The 26348-nt window shown below is 59.7% G+C and overlaps 2 protein-coding genes across 10 annotated transcripts in view; one reads left to right on the top strand and one right to left on the bottom strand.

Moving 5' to 3' along the window:
- FBN3 (fibrillin 3) overlaps positions 1 to 19024 on the top strand; it is a 52936-nt gene extending 33912 nt beyond the window's left edge. Inside the window, exons 41-63 of the mRNA XM_077860200.1 lie at positions 718 to 843; positions 1106 to 1231; positions 1602 to 1727; positions 2113 to 2229; positions 4089 to 4217; positions 4466 to 4585; positions 5394 to 5519; positions 6321 to 6473; positions 6619 to 6684; positions 6909 to 7034; positions 7188 to 7307; positions 7438 to 7560; positions 8299 to 8433; positions 8590 to 8715; positions 9264 to 9470; positions 10333 to 10458; positions 10988 to 11110; positions 11292 to 11408; positions 14293 to 14421; positions 14517 to 14636; positions 16074 to 16308; positions 16858 to 17005; positions 18030 to 19024. Of these exons, the coding sequence (XP_077716326.1) occupies positions 718 to 843; positions 1106 to 1231; positions 1602 to 1727; positions 2113 to 2229; positions 4089 to 4217; positions 4466 to 4585; positions 5394 to 5519; positions 6321 to 6473; positions 6619 to 6684; positions 6909 to 7034; positions 7188 to 7307; positions 7438 to 7560; positions 8299 to 8433; positions 8590 to 8715; positions 9264 to 9470; positions 10333 to 10458; positions 10988 to 11110; positions 11292 to 11408; positions 14293 to 14421; positions 14517 to 14636; positions 16074 to 16308; positions 16858 to 17005; positions 18030 to 18368 (3263 nt within the window). The 3' untranslated portion in view covers positions 18369 to 19024. The remainder of the gene's footprint in view (positions 1 to 717; positions 844 to 1105; positions 1232 to 1601; positions 1728 to 2112; positions 2230 to 4088; positions 4218 to 4465; positions 4586 to 5393; positions 5520 to 6320; positions 6474 to 6618; positions 6685 to 6908; positions 7035 to 7187; positions 7308 to 7437; positions 7561 to 8298; positions 8434 to 8589; positions 8716 to 9263; positions 9471 to 10332; positions 10459 to 10987; positions 11111 to 11291; positions 11409 to 14292; positions 14422 to 14516; positions 14637 to 16073; positions 16309 to 16857; positions 17006 to 18029) is intronic.
- Positions 19025 to 20524: 1500 nt separating this feature from the next.
- Positions 20525 to 26348, bottom strand: part of CCL25 (C-C motif chemokine ligand 25) — a 32892-nt gene continuing 27068 nt past the window's right edge. For 4 of the 9 annotated variants that reach the window (XM_077860154.1, XM_077860155.1, XM_077860157.1 and 1 more), the window contains 5 exons: positions 23823 to 23921; positions 21867 to 21984; positions 21609 to 21742; positions 21156 to 21281; positions 20525 to 20953 (listed from right to left, as the gene is read on the bottom strand). In XM_077860154.1, the coding sequence (XP_077716280.1) occupies positions 20946 to 20953; positions 21156 to 21281; positions 21609 to 21742; positions 21867 to 21984; positions 23823 to 23921 (485 nt within the window). In that variant the 3' untranslated portion in view covers positions 20525 to 20945. Of the gene's footprint in view, positions 20954 to 21155; positions 21282 to 21608; positions 21743 to 21866; positions 21985 to 23822; positions 24196 to 24382; positions 25725 to 26348 lie in introns of those variants that run through there. The other 5 variants (XM_077860161.1, XM_077860159.1, XM_077860158.1 and 2 more) reach the window with 5 other exon arrangements.

Below are 26348 nucleotides of genomic sequence, written 5' to 3'. Positions count from 1 at the left end.
CTGAAAAGGTAAACAGTAGATTAACACAAATTTTACACATTTGAATAGGAGGCTGCATTCCTAACAATAAAGTAAGCTAGCGTCAAGAAAACGTTAAGAAAATCATCGGGAAGCTGCACCTAAGGAAAGTATTTATATTTTTATATAAAAAATAAATATAGATGCCTGAGTGGCCCCCTGCAATTCGCACCTGTGCTGTTTAAGTGTCAACTGTCTACATAACAGCTCTCTCGGGATCTAACTCACATCCACACACTCCGCCCGGCTCAGGTGCAATGCCGTGGTTCCCCGTGTGCTCACGGAGGGCTGCAGCCATCCCCGCAGTCTAAGTGAGAGCATCTGCATCACCCAAAAAGAAACCCGGTCCCCCATGAGCAATCACGCCCCTGACGACCGCTGTTCTCCTTCCAGTTTCTTGCTCCACGTGGTCCCAGGACCCCCCACGCGGCTCCTTGCTCTCACAGCAGACCCCTCGAGGCACAGGCAGCCTTGCTGGGCCGAGCCAGTGGGTTTGCAGTGGAGACACGCCCGCTCCCTCTGCTCTTTGCCCTTCGTCCCGCATCCCCATCTCTTCCCTGGTGTCAGAAAGATTTTGGCCACCGCAGAATTGCTTGAGCAGGTGCTCGTCTGCGGCCAGACCGCATGGCCCCTTGGCTCAGCGCCCCCAGATGCTCCCTGGGGCTGGGCTGTCCCGCTGACGGCTGACGCCCTCCCCAGACATTGACGAGTGTGGAGAGATCCCGGCCATTTGTGCCAGTGGCATCTGCATCAACCAGATCGGGAGCTTCCGCTGCGAGTGCCCCACGGGCTTCAGCTACAACAGCGTCCTGCTGGTCTGCGAAGGTGCCACCTGCCTGGCCTCCCCAGCCCTGGATGGGAGGCTGTTCCCCCACCCCGTGCTCTCTAGGCAAATCATTTCAGCGCCACAAGCCTCAGTTTCCCTTTCTGTACAATTGGGCTAATGCCTTTCCCACATAACTGCTCACCCTCTGGTTCGGCTTCTCCCAGAGAGATTCCCTGCTTTCAAAGGCTGGGGCAGGGTTTGGGGTTGGATTCTGGCAGGGGAGCCTCCACTGCACTCCTGCCCGTTGGCTGTGTCCCGCAGACATGAACGAGTGTGCCAGCGGGGAGAGCCCCTGCCAGCAGAATGCCGACTGCATCAATATCCCTGGCAGCTACCGCTGCGTGTGTGCCCGAGGGTACAGGCTGTCGCCCGGTGGGGCTTGCATGGGTGAGTGGGGACCCCAGCAGGGCGCAGGTAGGGGGCTGAGGGTGTGGGGTATGGGGCAAAGCTAGGCCCTGTCCCCTGTGACCTGAGTAGGGCATGGCTCTGTCCGGGCCTTTCTCCGTGGCTGTGGGGTGCCACATCCATGGGGCGGTGGGGGTGCCGAGCACCTGTTGTTGGGGGTTGGGAGAGGAATGAGAGCATGTGCCGGCAGCAGCTTGAATACGGAGCTTCCAGGCAGCTCTGGCTTCCCCATCACAGCACAGAAGGGCTCAGCAAACAGAGAAAGAGAGAGAGAGAGAGAGAGAGAGAGTGTGTGTGTGTGTGTGTGTGGAGGTGGGGTCCCAGGGACACCACACTGCCTGCCCTCCCCCAGGACAGAACGAGTGTCGGGAGATCCCAAACGTCTGTAGCCACGGCGACTGCGTGGACACAGAGGGCAGCTACACGTGCCTCTGTCACCGTGGCTTCCGGGCCTCGGCGGACCAGACCCTGTGCATGGGTGAGAGTCCCTGCCTGCTTCCTCCCGGAGAGCCAGGCTGCGAAGTGGGGGAGAGGGGCACAGGTCTACACCTCCCCTGGGGTGAGGACAGTGCTTTCATCCACCTGGTTCACAGACAGACCAGGTTTGAGTCTGGGCACTTAAGGGTAAGTGGGGGTAAATGACTTATTCACCTCCTTATGCCTAAGTTTGCAAAATAGCAATAAATAGTTGTGGGGCACTTTTTAGCCACACCCCCACACACCCCGCCCTCGGTGTCGCTGCCCATCCACCTGGCCAGGGCTAGGTGCAGGGGAGGCAGGCTGGGTCCAGCCAGGCCTTCACTCCCTGCGCTGCCCGATGCCCTGGGTGAGCTGGATGGGGCTTACGGGCTTTGCTCCGGCAGACGTCGACGAGTGTGACCGGCAGCCGTGCGGAAACGGGACCTGCAAGAACATAGTCGGCTCCTACACCTGCCTCTGCTTCCCCGGCTTTGTGGCAACGCACAGCGGAGATTGCGTGGGTGAGCCACCTGGGCTGGCGGGAAAAGTGGGTCCTTGGCTTGTCTTGAGGGTCCCTCTCTGAAATAAAGGATCTGGCCTCAGGGATCCCTTCAATAAAACAACCCCAGCGGTTGGTGCTCCCTCTAAAAATGCGTCAACCACAAAAGTTCCCACACCTCTTCAATTGTCAGCTGCCAGGGGGTCTCTCACACTCAGGTTGATGGCAGCAGGTGGACAGTGCAGGGAGGGCGACAAAGATCTGGGTGATGCTTGCAGTCGAGTGCAGTGGTTGAAAGCATGCATTCCAGGGTCAGGCGGCGAGACTCCAAATCCCCGCTTTGGCACCTGCCAGCTTCGTGACCCCAGACAAGTCATCCACTTCTCTAGGCTTCAGTTTCCTCCTCTTCAAAAAGGGAGATTAGTAGTACCTACCTAATTTATACGAGACGAAATAGAGTGTAATAACAAGGAATATTACCAGAAACAAAGAGAGATATCACATACTCAGGGGGCAGTTCTCTGAGAAGACATGATGACCATAAATTCATATGCATTTAACAACAGAGCTTCAAAACAGATGACATAAAAAATGGACAGAACTATGAAAAGAAACAGATAAGCCCACAGATATAGTTGGAGACGTCAACACTCCTCCCTCAGTAAGAGAGGGCAAGGAGAAAATCAATCAGGCTGTGGAAGATCTGAACCACACTGTCAATCACCTAAGACCTGGTCAGTATTTATAGAACATTCCAGAACACATGTCCTTCTCAAGTGCACATGGACATTTACCAGGAAAGCCCATAGCCTGGGCCATAAAACAAACCTTAACATTTAAAAGAATTGAAGTCGCACAAAGCGGGTCCTCAGAATGTAAGGGAATTAGAAATGAGTCACAGAAGGACATCCAGAAAAATCCCCAAATATTTGGAAATTAAATAACATACTGCTATAGAAGAGTCCAGAGCACAAGAGAGAAATCATAAGGGAAATCAGAAAATATTTTGAATTACTTAAAAAAAAGGGGGGGGGGACGCCTGGGTGGCTCAGGGGTTGAGCATCTGCCTTTGACTCGGCATGATCCTGGAATACCGGGATTGCACCCCACATCGGGCTCCCTGCATGGAGACTGCCTCTCCCTCTGCCTGTGTCTCTGCCTCTCTCTCTGTGTGTCTCTCATGAATAAATACATACATAATCTTAAAAAAAAAGAAAAAGAAAATATTTTGAATTAGATGAAAATGAAGGGATCCCTGGGTGGCGCAGCGGTTTGGCGCCTGCCTTTGGCCCTGGGCGTGATCCTGGAGACCCGGGATCAAATCCCACGTAGGGCTCCCGGTGCATGGGGCCTGCTTCTCACTCTGCCTGTGTCTCTGCCTCTCTCTCTCTCTCTGTGACTATCATAAATAAATAAAAATTAAAAAAAAAAAAAGAAAATGAAAACAGCAAAATTTGTGGGGTTCAGCTAATGGAGTAGCCAGAGGCAAATTCATAGCATCGAGTGCTACGATACTGGCTGGGGCGCCTGAGTGGCTCAGTCGGTCAAGCGTCTGCCTTCTGCTCGGGTCATGGCCTCAGGGTTCCTGGATCGAGCCCCTCATTGGGTTCTCTGTTCAGCAGAGAATCTGCTTCTCCCTCTTATTCTCCTTCTGTGCTCTCTCTCTCTCTGAAATAAAAAAATTGTCTTAAAGTGTGACAATACTGGTATCTGCCTCCTTGGATAGTTAGAGGTTAGTGCACAGAGCCTAGGACATGGGTATATGATAAATTAAAGTCACTACCGTCAACGTCAGGTCATTGTGGATGGAAGGGCAAGGGAGGCTCAGAGCCCCAGGACCGTGGGTGACCCCGCCTGCCCATACCCCCACCCCCTCTGCAGACATGGATGAGTGCCGCACTCTGGCGGGGCAGGTGTGCCGATTTGGCCAGTGCCTCAACACAGCCGGCTCCTTCCACTGCCTCTGCCAGGATGGCTTCGAGCTCACGGCCGACGGGAAGAACTGCGTGGGTGAGTCCCGCCTTGCGGTGGGAGCCGTCTCTGCCAGCACTTGCTCCAAGTTTACCTGCGGTTGGTACTTCCAAGTCCTCACGGTTCCGTTCCGTAATCGTACATTTATTTTAAGGTATAAAAAGAAAGAAAACTAGCGCATCACACCCAGGCTTTCACAGGGTTTGTGGTGTAGGGGTAAGGCTGTCTTAAAAAACCTACGTTTTCTGAAGTGAGGGTGCTGAGACCCCTCCTCTTCCTCTCCACAGACACCAATGAGTGTTTCAGCCTCACGGGAACCTGCCTGCCAGGCACTTGCCAGAACCTCGAGGGCTCCTTCCGCTGCATCTGTCCTCCTGGCTTCCAGGTGCAGAATGACCGCTGTGTCGGTGAGTGTCCAGCCCCAACTCCCACTCTGGGGCTGGGGAGGCATCTCCGGGCCTCTGTTTCCCCATCTGTAATATGGGAAGGCCAGCTGGGGTCATGGTGAGGGTGGAGGTGTACTCAGCACAGCACCCAACACGGCTCCATACACGATTACTGCTGTTAGGATCATTTTGGCCGCTCGGCTCAGGTTCCCTCTCTGGGGCCCACAGGCTTCCTCATGACTCCTATAAAAGGGGCATGGGTGTGGGGTCGTGGTGAATCTAGAACTCCTTACTCAATGAATGATGGTCAAGGACCAGTCTGGCCTGAGCTCCACTGGCGTAATTGCGCATCGGGGTGACTTTGTACCGTGTTGGCTAATCTGGACCAGTCTGGCCTGAGCAGATGGGCTGGCCCGGGACCAGGTGCGCTAACCTCGATCGGTCTGGCCTGGCCTCCCCTGGTCTGCTCTCTCTGGGCTACCAGTTACCTGGAGCTAACCTCATCCAGCGTAAGCTAAGTGTATCCAATCTTGGTTAGCTTTGTACAAAGTTGGTCTCTAAAGATGAACTTTCCCTGACCATGACCCCTGACCTGGAGATACCTTCTAGGCAAAGACCCCCCCTCCCCCGACCACCACCAACTCACTCCGACACAACTCACCTGGTGCTCCAGCTCATGCTGAGTCCCAAGGGCACCTGCCCTGCCTTGGTCGCTGGACCCTCCCGGGCTCGGCCCCTGCTCTGTCTGCCCCTCCTGACAGCCGAGGCTGTCCCACTCTGGCGGAGGTCCTGGGTACCCTCCACCCAGCTCATGTCCCTGCCCCTTTAGACATCGACGAGTGCCTGAAGGAGCCCAACCTCTGCCTCTTTGGCACCTGTACCAACAGCCCCGGGAGCTTTCAGTGCCTCTGCCCACCTGGCTTTGTCCTCTCGGACAATGGGCACCGTTGCTTTGGTGAGTGTGTGGCCCAAAGAAGCACACAGGGCTTAGAGAGGGAGAGAAGAGTCGGGTCACCCAGATACGGGGGGCTGCAGGTTCCTGTATGGATCTCCAAGAGCTCTGTCTGGGCTGAAACGCTTCTCTGCGTTAGTGGGGTTAGTCTAGTCCAGGCAACCTGTTGGCCAGACACGTCACTTCTACAAAGGGCTATCCCGGTCCAGTCTGGGCTAACCTGGTCCCCTGGGCTTTGCTCGCCCTGTAGTGGCTGCAGTTGCCCTACCTGGGCTGGCTTCGTCTCAGCTAGGCTAGCCTCCACCAGTCCGAGCCAGCCTCTTCTCTCCCAGGTTAGAGGCAACAGCGGGGGAGGGCGGGGTAACTCCACCAGTATTTGTTGTTCAGACCCTAACCTGCCCTGGAGGACTTCTCAGGTTGATGAGAGGTCCGGGCTGAGGACCAGAGGCTCATGATAAGGATTTGGGGTCCAAAGTCCCAGGTCCTCTGGCTCTCTGGGATCTTCATCTCTCCACAAAGGGGCTACTGAGCCAGGAATAACCGTGGCTGAGTTTGCTCTCCCTACCTTGGGGGCACCCCCACAGCTGTGGATGTGGGGCGTTACTGGAAGGGGTGTCTGGGGGTCCAGCAGAAGCCCCGAGGACTGACCCACATTGGCCCAGGGTGGGTCACACGTCCATCTCGGAGCCAGTCACCACGGTCAAGGGCCTGCACTTGGTTCTGATTGGCCACTGGTAGGGTCTGGGCACCCTGTTCTCGGGGACCGGATGACCTTCAAATGTTTCCCCGGGGGTCGCCCCACAGACACGCGGCAGAGTTTCTGCTTCACCCATTTTGAGGCTGGGAAGTGCTCTGTGCCCAAAGCTTTCAACACCACCAAGACCCGGTGCTGTTGCAGCCAGAGGCCTGGCGAGGGCTGGGACGACCCCTGTGAGCTGTGTCCTCAGGAGGGCAGCGGTGAGCGCCCCGCCCCGCCTGTCTAGTCTCCCCTTGGGTTTTACCTGCCTGCCTGCATCCCTTTGGTTTCCTACACCCGCTCAGGGGGGCTCCTGGGGGCTGCACCAGCCCCCAGCCCTCACCACCTTCCCCTCTTGATGTCCAGCTGCCTTTCAGGAGCTCTGCCCCTTTGGCCACGGGGCCGTCCCAGGCCCGGATGACTCTCGGGAAGGTGAGCCCGTCACCCACGTGCTAAGGGCCCCTCCCGGCCACCGCACCTGCCTCCCCGGCCACCCAGCCCTGTCTGTACTCTGCCCCCGTTCCCAAGTGTCAGGCTCCCTTCTTGGCCAGTGGGTGGCCCTGGACCGCACGGGGGGGCCCCCCGGAGGGAAGGAAGGCAGCCTGGGTGTGGCTGCGTGTGACAGATGCCGTGCCTGCAACCCCTGCCTCCCTCAGATGTGAACGAGTGTGCGGAGAGCCCCGGCGTCTGCACCAATGGCCTCTGTGTCAACACTGATGGCTCGTTCCGCTGCGAATGTCCCTTTGGCTACAGCCTGGACTTCACGGGCATCCGCTGCGTGGGTGCGTGACCAACCCGCGTCCTCTGGAAGGAGGGAGTGGGGTGCCCACCCTGCATCCAGTGCAGAGGGCCACCAGACCTGGCCCTATGAAGCCAGGGGCATCAGTTGAGGGGGGGGCTCTCTGCGGGCCCTGACCACCCTCCCCTGACCCCAGACACAGATGAGTGCTCCATCGGGCATCCCTGTGGCCAAGGCACCTGCACTAATGTCATCGGAGGCTTCGAGTGTGCCTGCGCTGATGGCTTTGAGCCTGGCCCCATGATGACCTGCGAGGGTAAGACCCTGCCTGCCCAGGAGCTGGGCTGTGCACTGGTGGGGGGGCCCCGCCAGGGGCTGGCCTGGAGGTGGGGGCGTGGACCCCAGAGGCCGACCAGCCCAGCTGGCCTCTGCCTTGGCCTCCCCAGACATCGACGAGTGCTCCCTGAACCCCCTGCTCTGCGCCTTCCGCTGCCGCAACACTGAGGGCTCCTACGTGTGCACCTGCCCAGCCGGCTATGCCCTGCGAGAGGACGGGGCCATGTGCCGAGGTAGGACGGGCAGGGGCAGGGGCAGCAGTGGGTGCTGGGCGGGCCCCAGGGCTCCCCATCCTGGAGAAGGCAGGGAGATAAGAGCAGGGGTCTCCCGAGGGTGAGATGAAGTGAGCGGAGCCCTGAGGCCCGTGAAGTGCAGTGGGCGCCCTTCTGTGACAGGTGCTTCTGTTGAAAACAGGGTTCCGAGTCTAACAGGTCAGGTGGCCCCTCCAGAGCTGAGCAGGACAGTGAGGACAGCAACTGTGGCCCCCAGGGGAGGTGACAATGTCTGGAGACAGTTCCTATTGTCACAGTTGGGTGCAGGATGGGGGGTGCTACAGGCATCAGGTGGCCAGGGATGCTGCTAAATACACCACAGAGCATGGAATGGTGTCCCCCACGAGGGGTTCTTGGGGCCCAAATGTCCTTAGTGTCAAAGCTGAGAAGCTCTGGGCTGGGACTTGGGCCCTCCAGGGCTCCTGTGGGGTTCGTGCTCCAGGGACCGTGGTGAACCGGACAGGTTCACAGACTCTGATGTGGGCAGGGGTTGCGGGTGTGCAGACAGTTGTGACCCCTCGGCTCTCAAGAGGCCTGGGCGGGTGTGTGTGGGGGGGGGGGCTGGGCACGTGCAGTGCTGTGTGGACCTCACCCCGGCCCCAGGTGAGGCCCCAGAGGGAGGTAGGATCCAGGCCCCACAGCCCGGGGCCAGGCCATGGGGCGCCTGACCTTGGCCACCCTCTATCCCTGGTTATGCAGACGTGGACGAGTGTGCGGACGGTCAGCAGGACTGCCACGAACGGGGCATGCTGTGCAAGAACCTCATCGGCACCTTCGCCTGCGTCTGCCCCCCAGGCCTGCGGCCGCAGTCCAACTCCAGGGACGGCTGCACAGGTATGGGGGTGCTTTGGGGGTGCAGGGACACCCCCCGGGGCGGAGAGGGAAGTCAAAGCAAGAGAATGCGGCGGGAGGGGACTCTCCAGGGCGAAGGGAGGCTGGCTCGGGGGGGTCTGGCCTCCCCGGCACCCTGCCTCATCCCTCCCACCGCAGATGAGGATGAATGTCACACCCAGCCCAGCCTGTGCGCCAACGGTCGCTGTGTCAACACTGTGGGCAGCTTCCAGTGTGACTGTGATGAGGGCTTCCAGCTCAGCCCTGCCGGCACCGAGTGCCAGGGTGAGTGTGGCCAGGCACGGCGGGCACAGCCATCCCCACTTGCCAAGGAGCTCCGAAGCCAAGCCCCCCGACACAGCTCACCCCAGAGCCAGCTCAGCCTCTTGCCCCCCAAGCCCTGTCTCCGCAATGCCCCAGCGCCAGGCAGGGCCGCAGGCCAGGCCCCTGGAGTCTCCAGCAGCCTCTTCTGCACCCCGTCCTGTCCTTTCTGCTTCCCACCAGCCCCTGGGCATCGTCCCTCTGCTCTGTCCCCACTGTCTGTCCGGCATACCAGCACCCCGTGCCCCCTCCCCCGTTCCCTGGCTCCCACGCTGCCCTTTGACCTCAGGCAGCCGCCCGGCTCTGAGCCCACAGGGCCTGTCTGACCCCAAGAGGGCATCTAGCAGGGCCGGGTGACAGTGGTTTGGAGGATTTCACCCCAGGGCCCCGCAGAGCCATGTCAGAGACATGTGGGAGCCCTCGGGAGACAATCGGTGCCGCCGGACGCCAGGGGCCAGGGGCCCTGGACGGCACGTTTCTCCCGCCCACCACCCCCCACATGTCCTTCGCAGACATCCGGCAGGGGCCCTGCTTCTCCGAGGTGCTGCAGGCCGTGTGCCAGGCTCCATCGAGCAGCGGGGAGGCTGTCACAAGGGCCCAGTGCTGCTGTGGGGGCGGCCGGGCCTGGGGGCCCCGCTGCGAGCTCTGTCCCCTGCCCGGCACCTCTGTCCACAGGGCCCTGTGCCCACATGGCTCGGGCTACACCGCCGGAGGCCAAGGTGAGGGGGGAGTTTGTTCATGGTCGTGTCCTGTCCCAGAGGGTGCTAGAGTGTGCACACTGTGTGCACCTCTGTGCAGGCTGGCGTGTGCACACCAGTGTGAACCAGAGCCCATTCGTTCCTGTGTGGGTGCATGAACTTGGGTGAAGGGGTGAGCAGGTGTGCAAGCCGGTGTGCGTTCTCCTTGTGTGTGAGCATGTTAGTGAGCATGTGTTGTGTGTGTGTGTGTGCCAGTGAGGGGAGAGGCTGGTGTGTGTTTTGTGCGTGCTGGCTGCATGAGGAGTACATGCCACGGGGTTGAGGGGGACTGAGCCCACCTGCGTGTTTTGGAATCTAGCAAGTATGTCCGTCAGGGTAGGTGCGTGTGTGAGGGAGAGTGTTTCTCTGCATGAGTGCGTCTCATCCAGCGTATGGGGGGGGGGGGTGAGACAGGTCATCCCAAGTGAGCCGCCGTGACATCAAGGACTGAGGAGGAAGTGCCTTTACAAGGCTGTGTCTGGGGGGACAGAGGAGCCCGTGAGCGTGTGTCCTTGTGATTCTGTGCGTCACCGTGTGACTGGTGTGCAGTGTGTGTGTATCTCTGTCTGTACTTCCACGCCTGTGCATGGGTGCCCTGGTGAGACTGTGGGGAGGGTGTCCCCCCTCCCTGCCTGGCAAGTGTTCTCTCTACATAGTGGAAGGAGCTTCGCTAGTGTGTCCTGCCGGGAGAGCTAGGACTCACACCTAAGGGTGGGGGCTGCGAGGTCAGGAAGGGGAAGCCGAGGCTGGCCTTGCCCCAGGCAGAAGGCTGGTGGGCAGGAGGGTGGAGGTGTGCCCCAGTGACCCGAGGCAGCCGGCACGGCTGAGCCCCGCTTATCCCCAGATGTGGACGAGTGTCGCATGCTCGCTCCCCTGTGCCCCCACGGCGAGTGCATCAACAGCCTTGGCTCCTTCCGCTGTCGCTGCCAGGCGGGGTACATGCCGGACGCTGCTGCCACAGCCTGCCTGGGTGAGCCTCCCCACCCCCATCCCCTGGCCCGGCCCCGCCCCCTTTGTGCAGCCTGCAAACCTGGAACAGAGCATCCCTGGTCCTGCCCCTGCCCCGACCCTACCTGGGCAACTCTCCTCCTGTTATTTTGTGCCTCCTAAGATTTTCAGTTACACTGGGTCAGAGCGGTTCATCCAGGTGAGGGATCAGCAAGCCCCCATTCAGGGGCCTAGTCTGGCCCTCCACTTGTTCTTGTTAATAAAGTTTTATTGGCACACGGCCCTGCCTACTTGTTTTCCTTCCCTCGGTGGCTGCTTTCCTGCCACAAAGGCCGAGTTGAGTAGTTGGAACCGAAACCACTTGGTCCACAAAGCCAAACGTGTCTATTCTCTGGCTTTTTATGGAAAAAGTGCCAACTCCTCATGGAAGCCCACAGAGTCTGATTGGTTAGGGCGTGGGAAGGAGGCCGCGGCGGGGCCTGAGTGGAGACCGCAGGCCCTGAGCCTCTGGGAACATCTGTCTGACCCCCTGCATGCTGCCGACCCTCCAGATGTGGATGAGTGTGCCCAGGCCCCCGCGCCGTGTGCCTTCATCTGCAAAAACACCGAGGGCAGCTTCCTGTGCGCCTGCCCCCGAGGCTACCTGCTGGAGGAGGACGGCAGGACCTGCAGAGGTGATGTCCCCCCCAGGCCCTGTGGGGCTCCGGCCCCCCAGGGATGCCCCGGGCGCGTCCCCAGCTGCTCACCCCCTCCCCACTGTGTGGCGTTGGACACCATCCCTGGGGTCTTTCCCCTGGGAAGCCCCCAGCCCCGGGAGGCCCTGTCCTGAGCCCGCGGGGACCGTCTGTGCCGCAGACCTGGACGAGTGCTCCTCCAGGCAACATAACTGCCAGTTCTTCTGCGTCAACACCATCGGCTCCTTCACCTGCCACTGTCCCCCCGGCTTCACCCAGCACCGCCAGGCCTGCCTTGGTGAGTCCCCTCCCCGCTCCCAGCAGCTGGCACGTGGCACTGGCCTTCACTCGTTTCCCAAATAAGTAGCAAGCGCCTGGCGTGTGCCAGACATCGGGGACACAGGGGTGATCAGAACAAAGTCCTTGCTCTGTTGGTGCTCATGTCCTGGTAGCAATCTCCTTCCTTACCCTGGGGACATGGGGCCCTGCCCTGAGGACTCCCTCTGACCTTGGCCCAGGACACCTACCTTTGTCCCTGCCGGGTCTCTCTCCTAGGGTCTCCCCAGGGTGCTCCTGAAATCCCAGGGGCTCACAGGGTCCAGAGGGGGAGTTGGTTCAGAAGCCAAGGCTACAGGGGCGTCAACCACTCCCATCACTTTTTAGTGTCTGGTGGCCTGGGAGAACCAGACCTCCTCTGAGGGCCAAGCGCAGCCACGGGTGGCCCCACTCAGGCTCCCACTAACCCACTCAGCCAGCACTTCCTGAGACCCACTGTGCACTAGGTAGGGCTCTAGGCCAAAGGTCTGCAGACTCCAACCCCTAGGTTGGGCCCAGCCCCCTACCTGCTTTTTGTTAATAAAGTTTTATTGGTACACAGTCACGCCCATTCGTTCACATAGGGTCTGTGGCTGCTTTTGCGCTACAACAGCAGAGCCAGAGTCAAGTAGTTGCAACAAAGTCACACATATTTCCTAGCTGTCCCTTTCTATTTTTTTAAAAAAGATTTTATCTATTTATTCATGAGAGACACACAGAGAGAGGGAGGCAGAAACACAGGCAGAGGGAGAAGCAGGCTCCATGCAGGGACCCCAACGTGGGACCCGATCCTGGGACTCCAGGGCAGAAGGCAGGCGCTAAACCACTGAGTCACCCAGGGATCCCCTAGCTGTCCCTTTCTAGAAGCCATTTGCCTTGCCCTCTAGCAAGAGGCAAGCTTGCTATTGTCACGGACAGTCCCCGCCAGCAGGGAATCCAGACAGAAGCAGACAACAAGGTACACTATAGCGTGTTGGAAGGTGACGTGTGACAGAAAGAAAAACTAAAGCGGAGCAACGAGATTGGGAAGGCTGCAGTTTTTCACCCAGGGATCAGGAGAAGCCTCATCAAAAGAGACATTTTACAAAGGGCTGAAGGAAGTGAGGAAGCGAGCGGTGTGTCCATGTGGGGAAGAGCCTTCTGAGCCTTGAAACGAGATGCGTTTCCCTTTCTCTGCGCAGTAAAGTTATTTACCCTGTCTCCGAAGAGGAGCACACCTAACGTGGCATTGGCATGTGTGCACTCACCCTATGCACCCGGCCAGCTCACGTGGGTCTCCTCTCCCACAGATCGAAGGCTCCAGATCACCCATAAGGAACACCTGTATAGCCTGCACTCCTCGTGGGTGGGCTTGGGCTAACTAGCTCAGAGGTCGGCAAATTTTTTCTATAAAAGGGCCAACAGTAGATATTTTCGGGCTTGTGATCCATGCAGCCTTTGTTGAAAATCCTCAGCCTTGCGTTTGTAGATCAAAAGCAGCCATAGACAGTGCATCATCATAAATGAATGTGCGTAGCCACGTGCCAATAAAATTTATTTTACGAAAAACAGCCAATGGGCCAGACTTGGGTCTCAGGGCCTCTGTTCGCTGATGACTGAACCAGAAGATCAAACTGACAGGACCATGTAGGCACCCGGCCACCTGACGCTTGGTTTGCTTTGCTGCGTGCAAGGGAAAGAAACCACAGTAGTTCCAGATGCTTCTCTCTGGGGGGATCCTGGCGGGAATCCAGGGCTGCTCTCTGTGGCCCCTCAAGGGACCGCTCAGACAGGAGGGATGAGCCCACGAGCAGATACAGGAGCCCCTCTGGCTTAGAAGCCGCACGTCCCCAGTGTCTTGTCCCCAAGAGAGATTTCAGGAGGTCCCCAACGGGAAGTGTCTAGTGTCAGGAATCTTCATACTCTAGGAGGCCAAAGCTAGGGTCGCCTGCCAGGAATGTGTGGTGCACCCCCCTGCCCCCCCGCAAGCCCCAGCGTGGGCCGTTACCACCGTAGCATCGTTGTCGGGTAACCAGCCTCGTCTCTGCTTGCCCGGCTGGAACAGAACACCCTAGACCGGAGCGCTTAAGCAACGACACGTAGTGCTCACGGTTCGGGAGGCTGCAAGGCCAAGGTCAGGGTGCCAGGACGGGGGGGTTTCCGCTAAGGGCTCTCCTCTTGGCTTGCAGACAGCTGCCCTCCGCTGTGTGCTCACATGGCAGAGAGGGCGCAAGCTCTCTGGTGTCTCTTCTTACAAGAGCACTCACGCCATCCTCAGGGCCTCACCCTCACGAGCTCCCCTAAACTTGCTCTAAAGCACCTCCCAAAGGTGCCGCCTCCAAATACCATCACTCTGTGCGTTAGGGCTTCAACATACGAATTCGCGAGGCTTTGGTGGGGGCGCCCACATTCCATCGATAACTCGGGTCGACATCTTGTGATTGTTGCGTTTCCAGGAGGACAGAGGGCACTGGTAACCCCAGGAAAGGGGTTTTTGTTCATCTTTTACTCCTATGCTCGGTGCCATCCCAAGTCCTTTATGCGATGATGTCAGTGTCACGGAAACAGCAGCCAGGAGAAGCCGTAGCTGGGGCAGCAGGCCCGCAGAGGGCCAGTCAGCCCCCCCACCCCCACCCCCTCCACTCACACAGCTCTGGAGGCGGGCAGGAGCGATTCAGACGAAGTCCTCGATGTGCGATGTGCGTCATCTCGCCCATTCAGGGCAGTTCTGTGAGGCGGGACAGTTACGGATCTCATTTCACAGAAGGGGAAACCGAGGCACAGAGAGAATCAGTGACTTGCCCAAAGCCACACCATCCATCAGGCAATGGGCCCGACACAAATCCCCTAACCGCCAGGCCGTCCTGCCCGTTCTGTGTCCCCTGCAGACAATGACGAGTGCTTGGCTCAGCCTGGCCCGTGTGGCCCTCGCGGGCGCTGCCACAACACACCAGGCAGCTTCAGCTGCGAGTGCCACCAAGGCTTCGCCCCGGACAGCTCAGGCCGTGGCTGTGAAGGTAGAGCTGGGCTTTGGGTGGGGTCCAGACCCCCGGCTGCGCCCCAGGGTGGGGGGCCGCCCGGCGAGCCCGCTGGCCCTGTCTGTGTCTCGCAGACGTGGACGAGTGTGACGGGCCCCATCGCTGCCAGCACGGCTGTCAGAATGAGCTGGGGGGCTACCGCTGTGGCTGCCCCCAGGGCTTCACCCCGCACTCCCAGTGGAGCCAGTGTGTGGGTGAGTGTCCAGGACTGGGAGGTACGGGACGGCGGGGGGTGGGGGGGCATCAGAATCTGTCGGGGCAGGCAACTGGAATCCACTCCCACCCAGGACCCCGTGACAGGCACAACTACCTAGAGGACAGATGGGCCGGCCTGGGAGGTAGCGCGTCCCCCAGCCCACTGCTGGGGAGTCCGGGGGCCGCAGGGCAATGGCAAAGTTCAAGTCCGGTTCGTAGGGAGTGGTGGCCCGGAGGGCTCAGCTGCGAAGGATTCTGAGTCAGCGCCCGATCGATCAGCGATGCCTGCCCTGAGCGTGGCAGTGGGCGACCGGAGCGTGCGTGCCCATCTTTGCCACGGTCGTTGCAGAGGCCCTCAGCCTGGGGGACTGGCCTTCTGCACCCCGTCTTCTCCATCGCATGCTTCTCTTTGTGCTCCGGTCCCTCCCGAGGGCAGCCTCATCCTTACCACCTCTCTCTGCTCCTCCCCTGCAGTCTGGCTTTCACTCTCTGCCCCTGTGGGGCCTGCTCTCTGGAGACCTCCCGCCTCCCCTGCCCCTGCACCACCGCTGCCTGCTGCTCCCGGACACCCTCCTCCCTCCGCCTCTCTGGGGCGGCTGTCCCTGCCCTCCCGCCGCCGCCTCTCTGACACCGCCTTCTCTCTGGTCCCTCCTCCTGCCCCGATGGTGGGTCCAAGGCTAAATTGTCCATCTTTCCCCTGCCCTGTGGCGTCTGGCCCCTGGGGAGGGGACCACGCAGACCTTGGCCTCCACGCCCGTCCCTCCTGGTGTGCCGGCCTCCCCCGCTGCACACTCATCCCTCCCTCTGTCAGCTCTGGCTTGCCTGGGACCCACCTTGCATCAGGCCCTGAGGCTGCAAAAGTGGGCCAAGGAGCAGATGCCAGCCCTGCTCTCGGGGTGTCTACCCTAGTGGCGGGGACAGGGGTTAATTAGGCCGGTGGTTCTCATCAGTGAATGGTTCTGCCCCTTTGGGGACATGTTGAAGTATCTTGGAGACATTCTGCTCATCACGACAGGGAGGCGGGTGCTCCTGGCACCTAGTGAGTGCGGGCCAAGGATGCCACGCAATGTTGAATGGTACACAGGACAGCCCCCACCACAGAATGACCCGGTTCCAAATGTCACTAGTGCCAAGTAAGAAACTGCGTTCCAGATCATCCCACCATTTCAGATTTCTGGGAAGTTTGGAGAAATGCTTTGAAGGACAACTATAAGGCTGGGGGAGTCAAGAAGTGTAGGGGGAGAGGCCGACCTAGTCCGCCCTAGACCCCCCAGGCTGGTGGAGAGCCTGATGGAGGTTGACGATGACCCAGGGCTCTGAAGGAGGAGCCGGAGTTAACTGAGTGCGGACTGAGCTGCGGGAAGGGGATCTGGGGGTGCAAAGGCCGCCTTCCTGCGCCCCACGTTTTCTCTCTGTGGCTCTCTCCCACTCAACAGACGAAAACGAGTGTGTGCTGTCACCTGCGGCCTGCGGCAGCGCCTCCTGCCACAACACGCTGGGTGGCTTCCGCTGCGTCTGCCCCTCTGGCTTTGACTTTGACCAGGCCCTGGGGGGCTGCCAGGATGTAGACGAATGTGCCGCACGGGGCAGCCCCTGTAGCTACGGCTGCGCCAACACCCCTGGCGGCTTCCTGTGCGGCTGCCCCCAAGGCTACTTCCGGGCTGGGCAAGGGTAAGGGGCTTGAGCAGGGTGGCCACGGGTTCCCAAACCCTGCGAGAGCATGCACACACACACGTGAACCCATGTACTCATGCATTTACACACATGTGCCCAGAGACCTGAGCACAGAGCCTCACAGCACTTGTATCGGTGCACACTCAGGCTCACACCCCAATTTGGTGTCATGGCCTTCATGGTATTCCTGTATACTTGCAGGTGCACAGTGGTAGATGCACACTTCTCTGCAATACCCTTGAGCACATGCATGACTCACACCTATGCCAACACGCCTGGGCACCCTTAGGCACTCTCAGTGTGCATGCATCCGTGTCCTGGGGTGCCTGCAGGTTCACATCTGTGCCCAGTAAGCTAAGGGGTTCATGCACATATACACACATCTCTTGTGTCGGTGCATGCAAAGGCACACCTGCTCATTTACACGCCAGCACCCATCCCCACAAGCAGTGTGGCTCTGAACGGAGAGTGGGGGCTGGAGAGGGTGGCTGGGGAGACCCCACCAGCCTGCCCCTGAAGACCCACCACCCCCTTGTCCTGGCCCAGGCACTGTGTCTCTGGCTTGGGCTTCAGCCCCGGACCCCAGGAGACCTCGGACGAGGAAGAGCTGCTCTTGTCCGAAGCCTGCTATGAATGCAAGATCAATGGCCTCCCTGCTCGTGACCGGCCACGGCGCAGCACCCATGGTGACCAGGTGGGGCAGAATGAAGGCAGGAATGAGATAGGAATGGTGGGTCTGAGGGCTCTCATTATTAATGAAATATGAGTCTATTACTTTGCCTTCTTTTCCTTATTACTTTTGCTTTTTTTCCCTTTTCCTGGAAAAGAGTGGCCGTATCTGTAACCCCATCGTTACCACTGTTTTCTGTAAGCTGTGTCTGTAGTGAGTGAATGCAGTGGTTGTGGGGGCTCCTGGGATGGGCGCCCCCCCAGCGAATCTGGGCTGAGGTGGGCTGGCCCTGGGGCTTTGCCTGCAATACCCACTAACTGCCAGCAGGTGTCAGCAAGAGCGCACGTCTGAGCAACACTCCCTGGGCCAGGGCCTAGGCCCCAGAACCCAGGGGCGGGGTAAGAGGAAGAGCTTTCACAGGAGCCCAACCATCAAGCACTCCTCATCATGTAAATGAGGCAGGGAACAAACCCAGCCCTGCCCAGACCCGAGGAGAAAACAGATCACCTCCTGTAGGACTGGCTACGTCACCCAGCCTGTCACCCAGCCCGTCACCCAGCCCGGGTCAGCCTGCCATTGAGGCCACTGGCTTATTCAGGGCCCTGTCTGGCTGCCAGGACCAGGAGCGCACTCAGAGCCGCTCGCATAAAGAGGGGTTTGTCATCTACACACAGGGTGCTCTCAAAGAGCCCAGATGCAGGAAGCGTAGTAACCCACCCCCTCCCCCACCCCGGAAACCGGAAAGCTATCCAGCAGCTCCTCTGGTCTCGTGCGTCTCTCACTGTGTAGGCCTGAGCGTCTACCTGCCCATCTTTGCTTTCCACTGGGGGACCAGCCTCCGCCATCCTCATGCCTCTGTCTGTGGCCCAAGCTGAGGCTCGGCCTTGCAGATGGAGGCCTAGACAGAGGTCAGGGCGGAGAGGGTTCCAGATTGTCCTCCACTTGAGAGACTGGCTGAAATCTCCCCTTGGCCGTGACCCTGTGGCCCCTACCCACTGCATTCCCATCCTCCCCACCTGACCATCACCTGCCTGGTCTTTGCCCACAGGTGAGCCTGGCCAGCCTTGACTCCGAGGCCCTGCTGACCTTGGGCCTGAACCTCTCCCGCCTGAGCCCCGCTGGGCACATCCTGGAGCTGCGGCCAGCACTGGAGAGCCTGGGGGGACGGGTCCACTATGTCATCTCCCGCGGCAACGGGCCAGGTTTCTTCTGCATGCATCACCTCCAGGGCCTCAGCTCCCTGCAGCTGGGGCGTCGCAGGCCCGGGCCTGGAACCTACCGGCTGGAGGTGGTGAGCGTGGCAGGGCCCTGGGGCACCTGGCCGGAGGGGCAGCGGGTGCCCAGCGGCGGGGCCTTGCGGTTAAAGGTACAGCTGCAGCTGCTGTAGCTGAAAGGAGCCCGCACCCGCCGCCGGACCCAGGCCCCTCCCGCAGCCCCCTCTCTGGACCCCTGCACGGGCACTGCCCCATCCTTGCCTCTTCCGGCGGGATTTTGGGGAAACTGAGGTCACTCCGCTCGCTGCACATCTGGTGTGGAGGTGTGCCCCAGGGCCCCTACTCCTCCTCCTCTTCAGAGTGCCAGATTCTGGAGTGGAGGGACTGATCCCACCGGCAATGGGATCGCTGACCAGGTGGAACCCCAAAACTCAGGAAGAGTAACATACGATTCTGCGACCTCAGGCGAACCCAGCCGCTGCCTAGGGGGACCCCAACCTTCAGTCTTCCCTAGAGACTGCCGGAAGCTGCAGCATGCACCTTCCCCCGCCAACCAGGGGCAAGGAGGGGCCTGCGATTCCCTAAATCTGGTCAATCTCAGGCGTTCACTTCTGCACTGTGCGCTGTGGCTCTCCCCCAGGGGCCAGTGGGCCCCGGGAACGGGCGGCTGGGTGGGCCTGGGGCTGGACCCTCCAAGCCAAAGAGCCCGTGGGGCCCCGGCTGGGGTTGGTGACACACAGTCATTCCCCAGGCCCCTGGTCAGGTGGGCTAGGATGCCGAGGTGCTTTTATATCAGAAGCAGAGACGACAATAAAGTTATTTTGGGTTACATCGGCCTCTTTGGCGTGTTCTGGAAGTCAGGAGACGCTGCCGTCAGCAGGGCCAGGTTGGGCCCCTGGGTCAGGGAGCAAGAGGCCTCAGGGGTGGGAGCTTTGGAAGGCTGGACTTCAGCCCGGGGCTCTGAGGAGAAAGCGGGCAGGTAAGACACAGGTGAAGGTCACCTTCCACCTGAGGAAGTGGGGGACACGGTCCCAGGGTGCAGGCGGGTTCTGCAGACTTGCCACCCATGAGTGGCACAGAGCCAGGCTGCGGGTGGCCACCACCGCAAGCCCTCGTGGGTCTGCTAGTACTGACGACAACAGCTCTCGGCTCTTGCTGCCTGACCACACACGACGTGCCAGGTCACCATTCCTGCTGAACTGGTTTAGTTGTCATCGCAACTGTGGGGAATAGGGGCTGGTATGCTCATCCCCACTTTACAGACTGGAGAACTGGCTCGCAGAGGTTAAGCAAGCTGGCCAAGGGGACTACAGCTTGCAGGTAGCAGAGCCGGGGTTCAAAATAGGGCAGCTGCGCCAGCCTCGCTGCTGTCCCCCAGCCGGGCCATCCTGCCCGGTTCCGGGCTAGGCTGCATCTACCTGACCCAGCAGCCCAGCTCGACGCCAGGAAACCATCGATGTGTGGTCCACACATGCGCATGCTGTGCGTGGCACAGACGGTAGTACTTAAAAAATAATAATAATTAGTTCATTTTAAAAATAATCTCTATACCCAGCGTGGGGCTGGAACTTACAACCCGGATGTCAAGGGTCACATGCTCTACAGACCCAGCCAGGTGCACCCTGATACTAGTGTACTTAGTCCCCAATAACTTGTATGAGAAAAGCAGTGACGTCACCCATTTCACAGGGGGTGGAAGCAAGGCTTAGAGAGTTTGTAGAATCAGCCCGAGTCGTCTACAGAGCCTAGTGGGGCGCAGGTGTGACCCAGTGACCCCAGACCGCCTCTTGTCCTTTAGAGATGGAGCATTTGGTTTTCATCTGGAATGTTCTCTCATGGCGGAGACAGGCTGCCTGAGGACAGGACAGTGACCTGGCCCCTGAAGTGTGGCCCTGTCTCTCCCTGCAGACTGGTCACTAGAGTCTGGTGCTGGGGCTCTATTCTCAGCCCAGTTCTGGTCCACTTGACTTAACAGGAGCTTTTCTGGACTCCTGTCAGGAGCTTGCAGAGGGCTCCTCTGCAGCAGCCAGTCTCACTATATATAGCCCAGGGATCTGAGCAGAACAAGCTCAGGGACCCCTGGTTTAGAGGCGAGGAAAGAGGTGCCAAGAAGAGTGAGCAGTTTGCTCAGGGTCACCAGCTGGACTTGCACCTGGGCCCCAGGAGCCCCAGGGGAGCCATTAGCTGTGAGGACTGCCCCCCAGGAGCCATTAGCTGTGAGGACTGTCAGCTCAGGTCCAGGGGTGGGATGGTCCCAGGGGCTTCAACACAGACTGGGGCAGCACCTCACACCCCATAATGAGACGCGACAGACAGGAGTGGCATCACACCAAATATTTATTTAAAAACCATAGAAAATCATGGCCTGGGAGGAGCAACCCTGGACGGACTGGTGCTCTGCAAGGACCCAGAAGGACACAGGCAGGCGTGGCCCAGGGTGGGTGGCAAGGGGCTACAGGTGGGCCATGTATTGCCAATGATCCACGGCAAGACCCCATTGCCCGGCGCTGACTGGTTCCTGGAGCAGGCTTGAGGTAAGTAAGGTCAGCTCCTTCCTTCCAGCTGCCCAAGGAGCAGGATGTGCCAGGGGTGACAGCAGGGGGAGCCAGCTGTAGGCTCAGGCACAGGCCACGGAGATCTGGCCCAAATGACAGGGAGGCTGGGGTACCCAGAGCCCCAGGGGACAGATGTGGTAGAGAGAGAAAGGTCCAGCCCATTTCATGTGGGGCTAATCCTGAAGACGCACGTGCTCACGGTCCTGCAGGGGGGATTGGAGAGGCCAGCAGGTGACCGGGATTGCAGTGAAGCTGGGTTAGGGTAGTGAACAGCCACCCAAGTGTCGGCCTGCAGGGCTGACCCCAGACCCAACCTCCTTGGTCCTGGAAGGGAGTCCAGGTGCTCACCCAGTCTGTGCTGATCGGAAGCTCTCATTCCTCAGCAGGGATGATCAGAGTCCTTACCTGGATTAGCCATGTTCAGGAAGGAAGTTTTCTTCTTGTTGCTTCTGGTGGACCTGCTGGACTTGGACTTGGAGTGTGCTAGCCTGGACATTCCAGTGTTCGACCTCTGACCTCCCAGATGGGAGTCTGTCCAAGAGAGAAAGAAATAGATGAGAGCTCTACCCATACCCTTTGAGCACCTGGATCCACCCAAGCCTGAAGCCGTTGGCTGGTTACTTGAGCGGATGAGTTTCCCATTTGCTTGAGTTTGCCATCTCTAACAATTAAGAAAAAGTCTTGGCTAAAAAAGTCGGTCATGCACTCAGTCTCCACTCACCAGCCATTGGCCCCCTTTGGGGTGGAGGCAGCTGTCGGCACGCTGGACTGCAGTCCCCTCCTTGGGGGTTGAGAAGCCCAGGAGCCCACAGCAGGGAGGGGTTGGCCTCTTAGATGCTGGGCGTGGGTCTCACCCACCTTGGAGGTTTCTCCGGGAGCCTAGGTGCTGCTTTGAGTGGGTGTTGTTCCGATTATCCAGAAACTTAAACACATTTGGCAACCAGTTGACTCTTGGGTTCACACACAGCATCTTGTTTTTCGGGAAGAAGAATCTGTGGGGGGAGGGGGCGAGAGGGTTCCCAGGGTAGGGTGTGAGCAGGGAGCAAAGTCGTGGACGAGACACACACCCCAACCCCACCCCCTCCACACGGGCTCCCCTCCCACAGTCGTACTCACATCACAGCAGGCAGGTTGCAGCTCCCGCTCACTTCCTGGCGCTGGTAGCCCTGGGCACGCATGAGCAGGCGGGGCCTAGCACGGTGGTGGTAGGCTAAGCAGCAGTCCTCGGAGACACCTGCAAGCACGACCCATGGGCTCGTGTCTCGCGTGCACGTGCACATGCGCTCCGCGAGGACGGCCATAGACGCAGGCACCCGCAGACATACCACAGCCCTCCCAGGCCCAGCGGAGGCCGAGAGACAGCCCAGCTGATAAGGAGGCCAACTTGGCTCACCTTTGGCCCCTGATAGGGGGGCAGCTGGCAGGAGTTGGAGGGGGTCCATGGGCTGGGAAGGGCCCAGGACCACAACATGAATGAGGGGCCAAAGCCACTCCCACTCCTGTTCTAGGGCAAGGAGCGTAGATGTAACCCCCTGAGGGGTGGGCCAGGGGCCAGCACTCCCCACCCAGGCCCTTCTATAAACCATCTGCCTCTGCCTCTCTTCCCCATCAGAGTGACCACTCAGTCACCAGGCCAGAAACCAGGAGGTCTCTGTTCCTTTAGGCGTCGGTCGAAGAAAGCATTTCGAGTTCCTGCTGGGTGCAAGATGTGTAGACAGACTCAGAGGGGAATTGGACCCAGGGCTGTCATGGGGATCTCCCAGCCTGGTGGGGAGACCCAGAGGTCGATCTGTGCTGGGAGGGGGAAGAGCAGGGACCTAGAGCGGGGTATGCTTGGAGGAGGAGCTGCTGGTGTCAGCAGGGCCCCCCCTCCACCCCCCCCCCCCCCCCCGGCAGGGTAAGCAAGTGAACCTAAAGTGGCAGGTGGTGCAGAGGCCTTCAGGGCTCTCTGAGACCCATCCCTCTGCTGACCCCTGAGCTCTGGCAAGGATGGGGGAGCAGGAGGGCTTGAGCACTCCCCTGCATCTCTAAGCCCTGGCCCCAGAGGGCAAGGGGTAGTGGTGTCAGAAGGACCCTGGGCTGCAGTACCAGGCAGGCCAGGGGGCCACTCTGCCCCCAGGATCAAAGGGCCCCGGGCTGGGCCTGGCTCCTGGGATGGGTCTCTGATAGCAGGACAATGGGAAAAAAGCCCAGCCCTATCCTGGGCAAAGGTAAGGTTAGCTGGAAGCAGGGCTAGGGCTCTCAGACCTGGTGAGGGGCAGGTGGGGCAGGCAGGGCAGGTGGGGGTGGGGTGGGCTATGGGGCTTTGACCAAGCCAGGGACCCTGCTCAGCCAGTGCTGGGGCTCAGCTGCCTCCCCTGGGACCCTGTCCTACATCCTGGGGACATAGGACACAGTGGCAGGGCTCTTGATAGATACCCAGAACTGGCCTTTGGTCACCAAATCCTCATATGCCCAGTAGAGGGAGAAGTGAGAAGAGACTCCCTGTTAATAACAGTAATGGTTATCGTTGTTGTTGCTGGGCCCTAGGCCAAGAGTTTTGCAAATATCAGCCCATTGGATTTTCATGTCCTGTCTCTGCAGCGGGAATTCAGAGCCCCACTTTGTAGATGGGGAAACCGGGGCTCATAAAGACTGAGTAGTAACTCTCAGCCAGACCACGGGGTAGTCTATGGGGGTGGAGGGGGACTTACTCCTGTTGGGTCACATCACTGCAGTGTGTCCCTGGCCGTACCCGGCTATGCCACCCCTGGGAGCTGTCTCTGCTCCCCACAGTCCCTGGTTGGGCTAAGTCCCAGCAGGGAGGCCTTGTGTCACGGATGGTGCAAGAGGCATCACAGGATCTCTGGAAGAAAGGACTTGGGGGGGAGTCTGCATCCCCAGGGAGCTGCACAAATGCCAGGAGGTTCTACATCCCTGGGGGGGGAGGGTGTTGTCCGCCAGAATTCAGTAGTGGAGACGGAATGGGGGAGGTTTCTGGAGGAAAGGAGGGACAAATGGAGGAGGGCAGGAAGGATGGATGGGGAGAGGAGGGCTCCGGGGAGGCAGGGTAGGTATGGCTCAAGACGTTACCTTGAGTGTGGACAGTAGACCAGGCACCCATGAGGCTGGCCACCAAGCAAACCAGGAGCCACAAGTTCATAGCGCAGACTGATCCTCCTCCTCGGGTGTCTTGAGGAATAATGGGAGAGGTAGGGGTGATGAGGACCCCAGATGGACAGCAGCAGGCAGTGGGGACACCCCCACTGCCTCAAGTCCAACCCCAGGGCCCTCTGCAAAGGAGATGGGCAGCACAGAATAGGGTCAAGTCATGCTGGTGGGGCGCACGGCTCGTGTCAAGCCAAGATCGAGGGAGGACTCACCAAAGCCTCTTGGGGTCTCAGGAGCTGTGCCTGCTGGGGTATATCCAAGCTCTCCAGCCCAGCAGGGCAACACACTTCACAACCTTTATAGATGGGGCCCCACCCTGTGGCCTCCTGCTCTCCTCCACCCTCCCTCTTCCACCCTCCCCCTTCCCTCCTCCCACCTCCTTTGCTTTGGGCTTCTCCCGTTTTTTCTCTTTCTAGATCCTCTCTCAGATGTCAAGGTACACCTGGAGGGAGTTGTAGGCACCTGGGGACAAGGGGACTTACTTCAAAGAGCTGGCAGGAAACACTGGCTCTCTTCTCTCTCCAGTGCTTGGATGTAGACGAGGGTTGGCTCCCTCGGTGATTAGAGGCAGAACCACACAGACAGACAGACCCAGCCTACCCAGGCCACTTGAAGGCTGGCTGCCGGAGGACCCCCTCCCCTTGACTTCTTCCCTGGTCCAGTCCTCTCAGCGCCCCTGCTTTCTCCCCAGAGCACCCTCTCACCTCCCTTCACTCCCTCTCCTGCTGCACACCAGGGCCTACATCTCTCTGCTTTGTGCCAAAGGCCCCAGGCTGCCCAGACCCTTTGCCTTGCACAATGGGGAGCCTTACAGCTCTACAGAAATGCCCTGGTTTTGAGAACCAGCAAATCCACAGAAACAGAAAATAAAATCAGTCGTTGCCATGGGCTGGGAGGGGAGAGAACAGGGGTTTGTAACTGCGAATATAGTAAATGCTCAAACCGTACCCTTTCTTTTTTTTTTTTTTTTAAGATTTTATTTACTTAGAGAGTGAGCACGAGTAGTGGGGAGGGGTCGAGGGAAAGGGAGGAGCAGACTTCTTACCCAGCACAACTCCCACCACATGGAGGACTCGATCCCAGGACCCTGGGATGATGACCTGAGCCAAAGGCAGACACTTAACCGATTGGGCCACCCAGGCACCCACTTTCTTCTTGCCTTTTTAATATTTTATTTAAAAAAAATTTATATATGTATTTGAGAGAGAGAGAGAGTGCAAGTGGCGGAAGGGGCAGGAGAGTGAGGATCCTCAAGCGGACTCCCCACTGAGCACAGAGCCCCAAGTGGGGCTGATTTCAAGACTCTGAGATCATGACCTGAGCTGAAATCGAGGGTCTGACGCTTAACTGACTGAGCCAGCCAGGAACCCACCAGCATGGAGCTTGAATCTGCAACCCTGAGACCCAGAGTCCCAGGCCCCACCCACTGAGCCAGCCAGGCGGGGCCCCCACAACCTTAGACTTCAAGGGGTGCAGCGTAAGGTACGTGAATTTTCTCCAATATTCTCTTGAGAAAAATGCTAACAACCACCACAACAAAGAAATGCTCGCCCCAGGTAAGCACGGCGGCACGAAGCAAAGCCGGACCCATCTAGCAGGCACGTTTTTCCTTCCCCCGGGTCAGCGGGTCAGCGTGGCTCACGGAGCCAGGGGCGCCACGGGTGGGAGTGGGCTGTCGCAGGAAGGGGGCTCCGCAGAGACGTCACAGCTGACGGCCTTGAACTTGTACCTTGTTACCGCTTGCATCCGTAGCTAGACCACTTCGGACATCCACGGCCCGCTCCCCGCGCGGAATCGCGAGGCTCTGGGGCGGGGCCTTAGCGCGGGGCGGGGCTAAGCAGGGGCGGGGCTTGTTGGCCCCGCCCCTCCCGCGCCCCGCGGTCCCGTGGCCGTCCCCCGGGGCCCCCGCGCGACCCCAGTCCCTCGACCTCTTGCTCCGGGTGGGGGCGGCGGGGCGGGACGCGGCTCCGCGTGGCTGGGGGCGTGGGGACGCGGCGTGGCGGGCCCGGCGGCCTCTCCGCTCCGGCCCCCTGCCCCGGCCTGCCCGCAGCCGCCCAGACGTGGCGTGACCCAGACCTGGCGGGGTCCCCCGCGAGCGAGCCCACCTCCGCTCCCCTCCCGGCCCCGCCCGGCTTGCCCCGCGCGCAGCTGCACCGGGAGGAGGGTGATCGAGGAACCGGGGCGCGGGCGGACAGGTGTTGGCGCCGTCTTGGGGCCGGCGCAGGTGTCAGGGAGGCGGACGGGACGCTCAGGCCCTGGGTCCTGACGACCGCAGCTGCGGCGTGTGACGGCCAGGTCCTCACGATCGGGGCTGAACCGGGAAGGAGGGCGCCCCTCTGTTCCTCCAGCTGCTGGAGGCGCTAAGGGTGGGCTCCTACAGGTGTGACGCGAGCGCAGCTGGGGCGCGCTGGGGTGCGGTGGCCCGAAGCCTCCTCCTGCCTCCCGGTC

The sequence above is a fragment of the Canis aureus genome, chromosome 19 (assembly GCF_053574225.1).
Source record: "Canis aureus isolate CA01 chromosome 19, VMU_Caureus_v.1.0, whole genome shotgun sequence".
Taxonomy (NCBI): domain Eukaryota; kingdom Metazoa; phylum Chordata; class Mammalia; order Carnivora; family Canidae; genus Canis; species Canis aureus.
The sequence above is the reverse complement of the archived record's forward strand: the minus strand, read 5'-3'. Positions and strand labels throughout refer to the sequence as shown.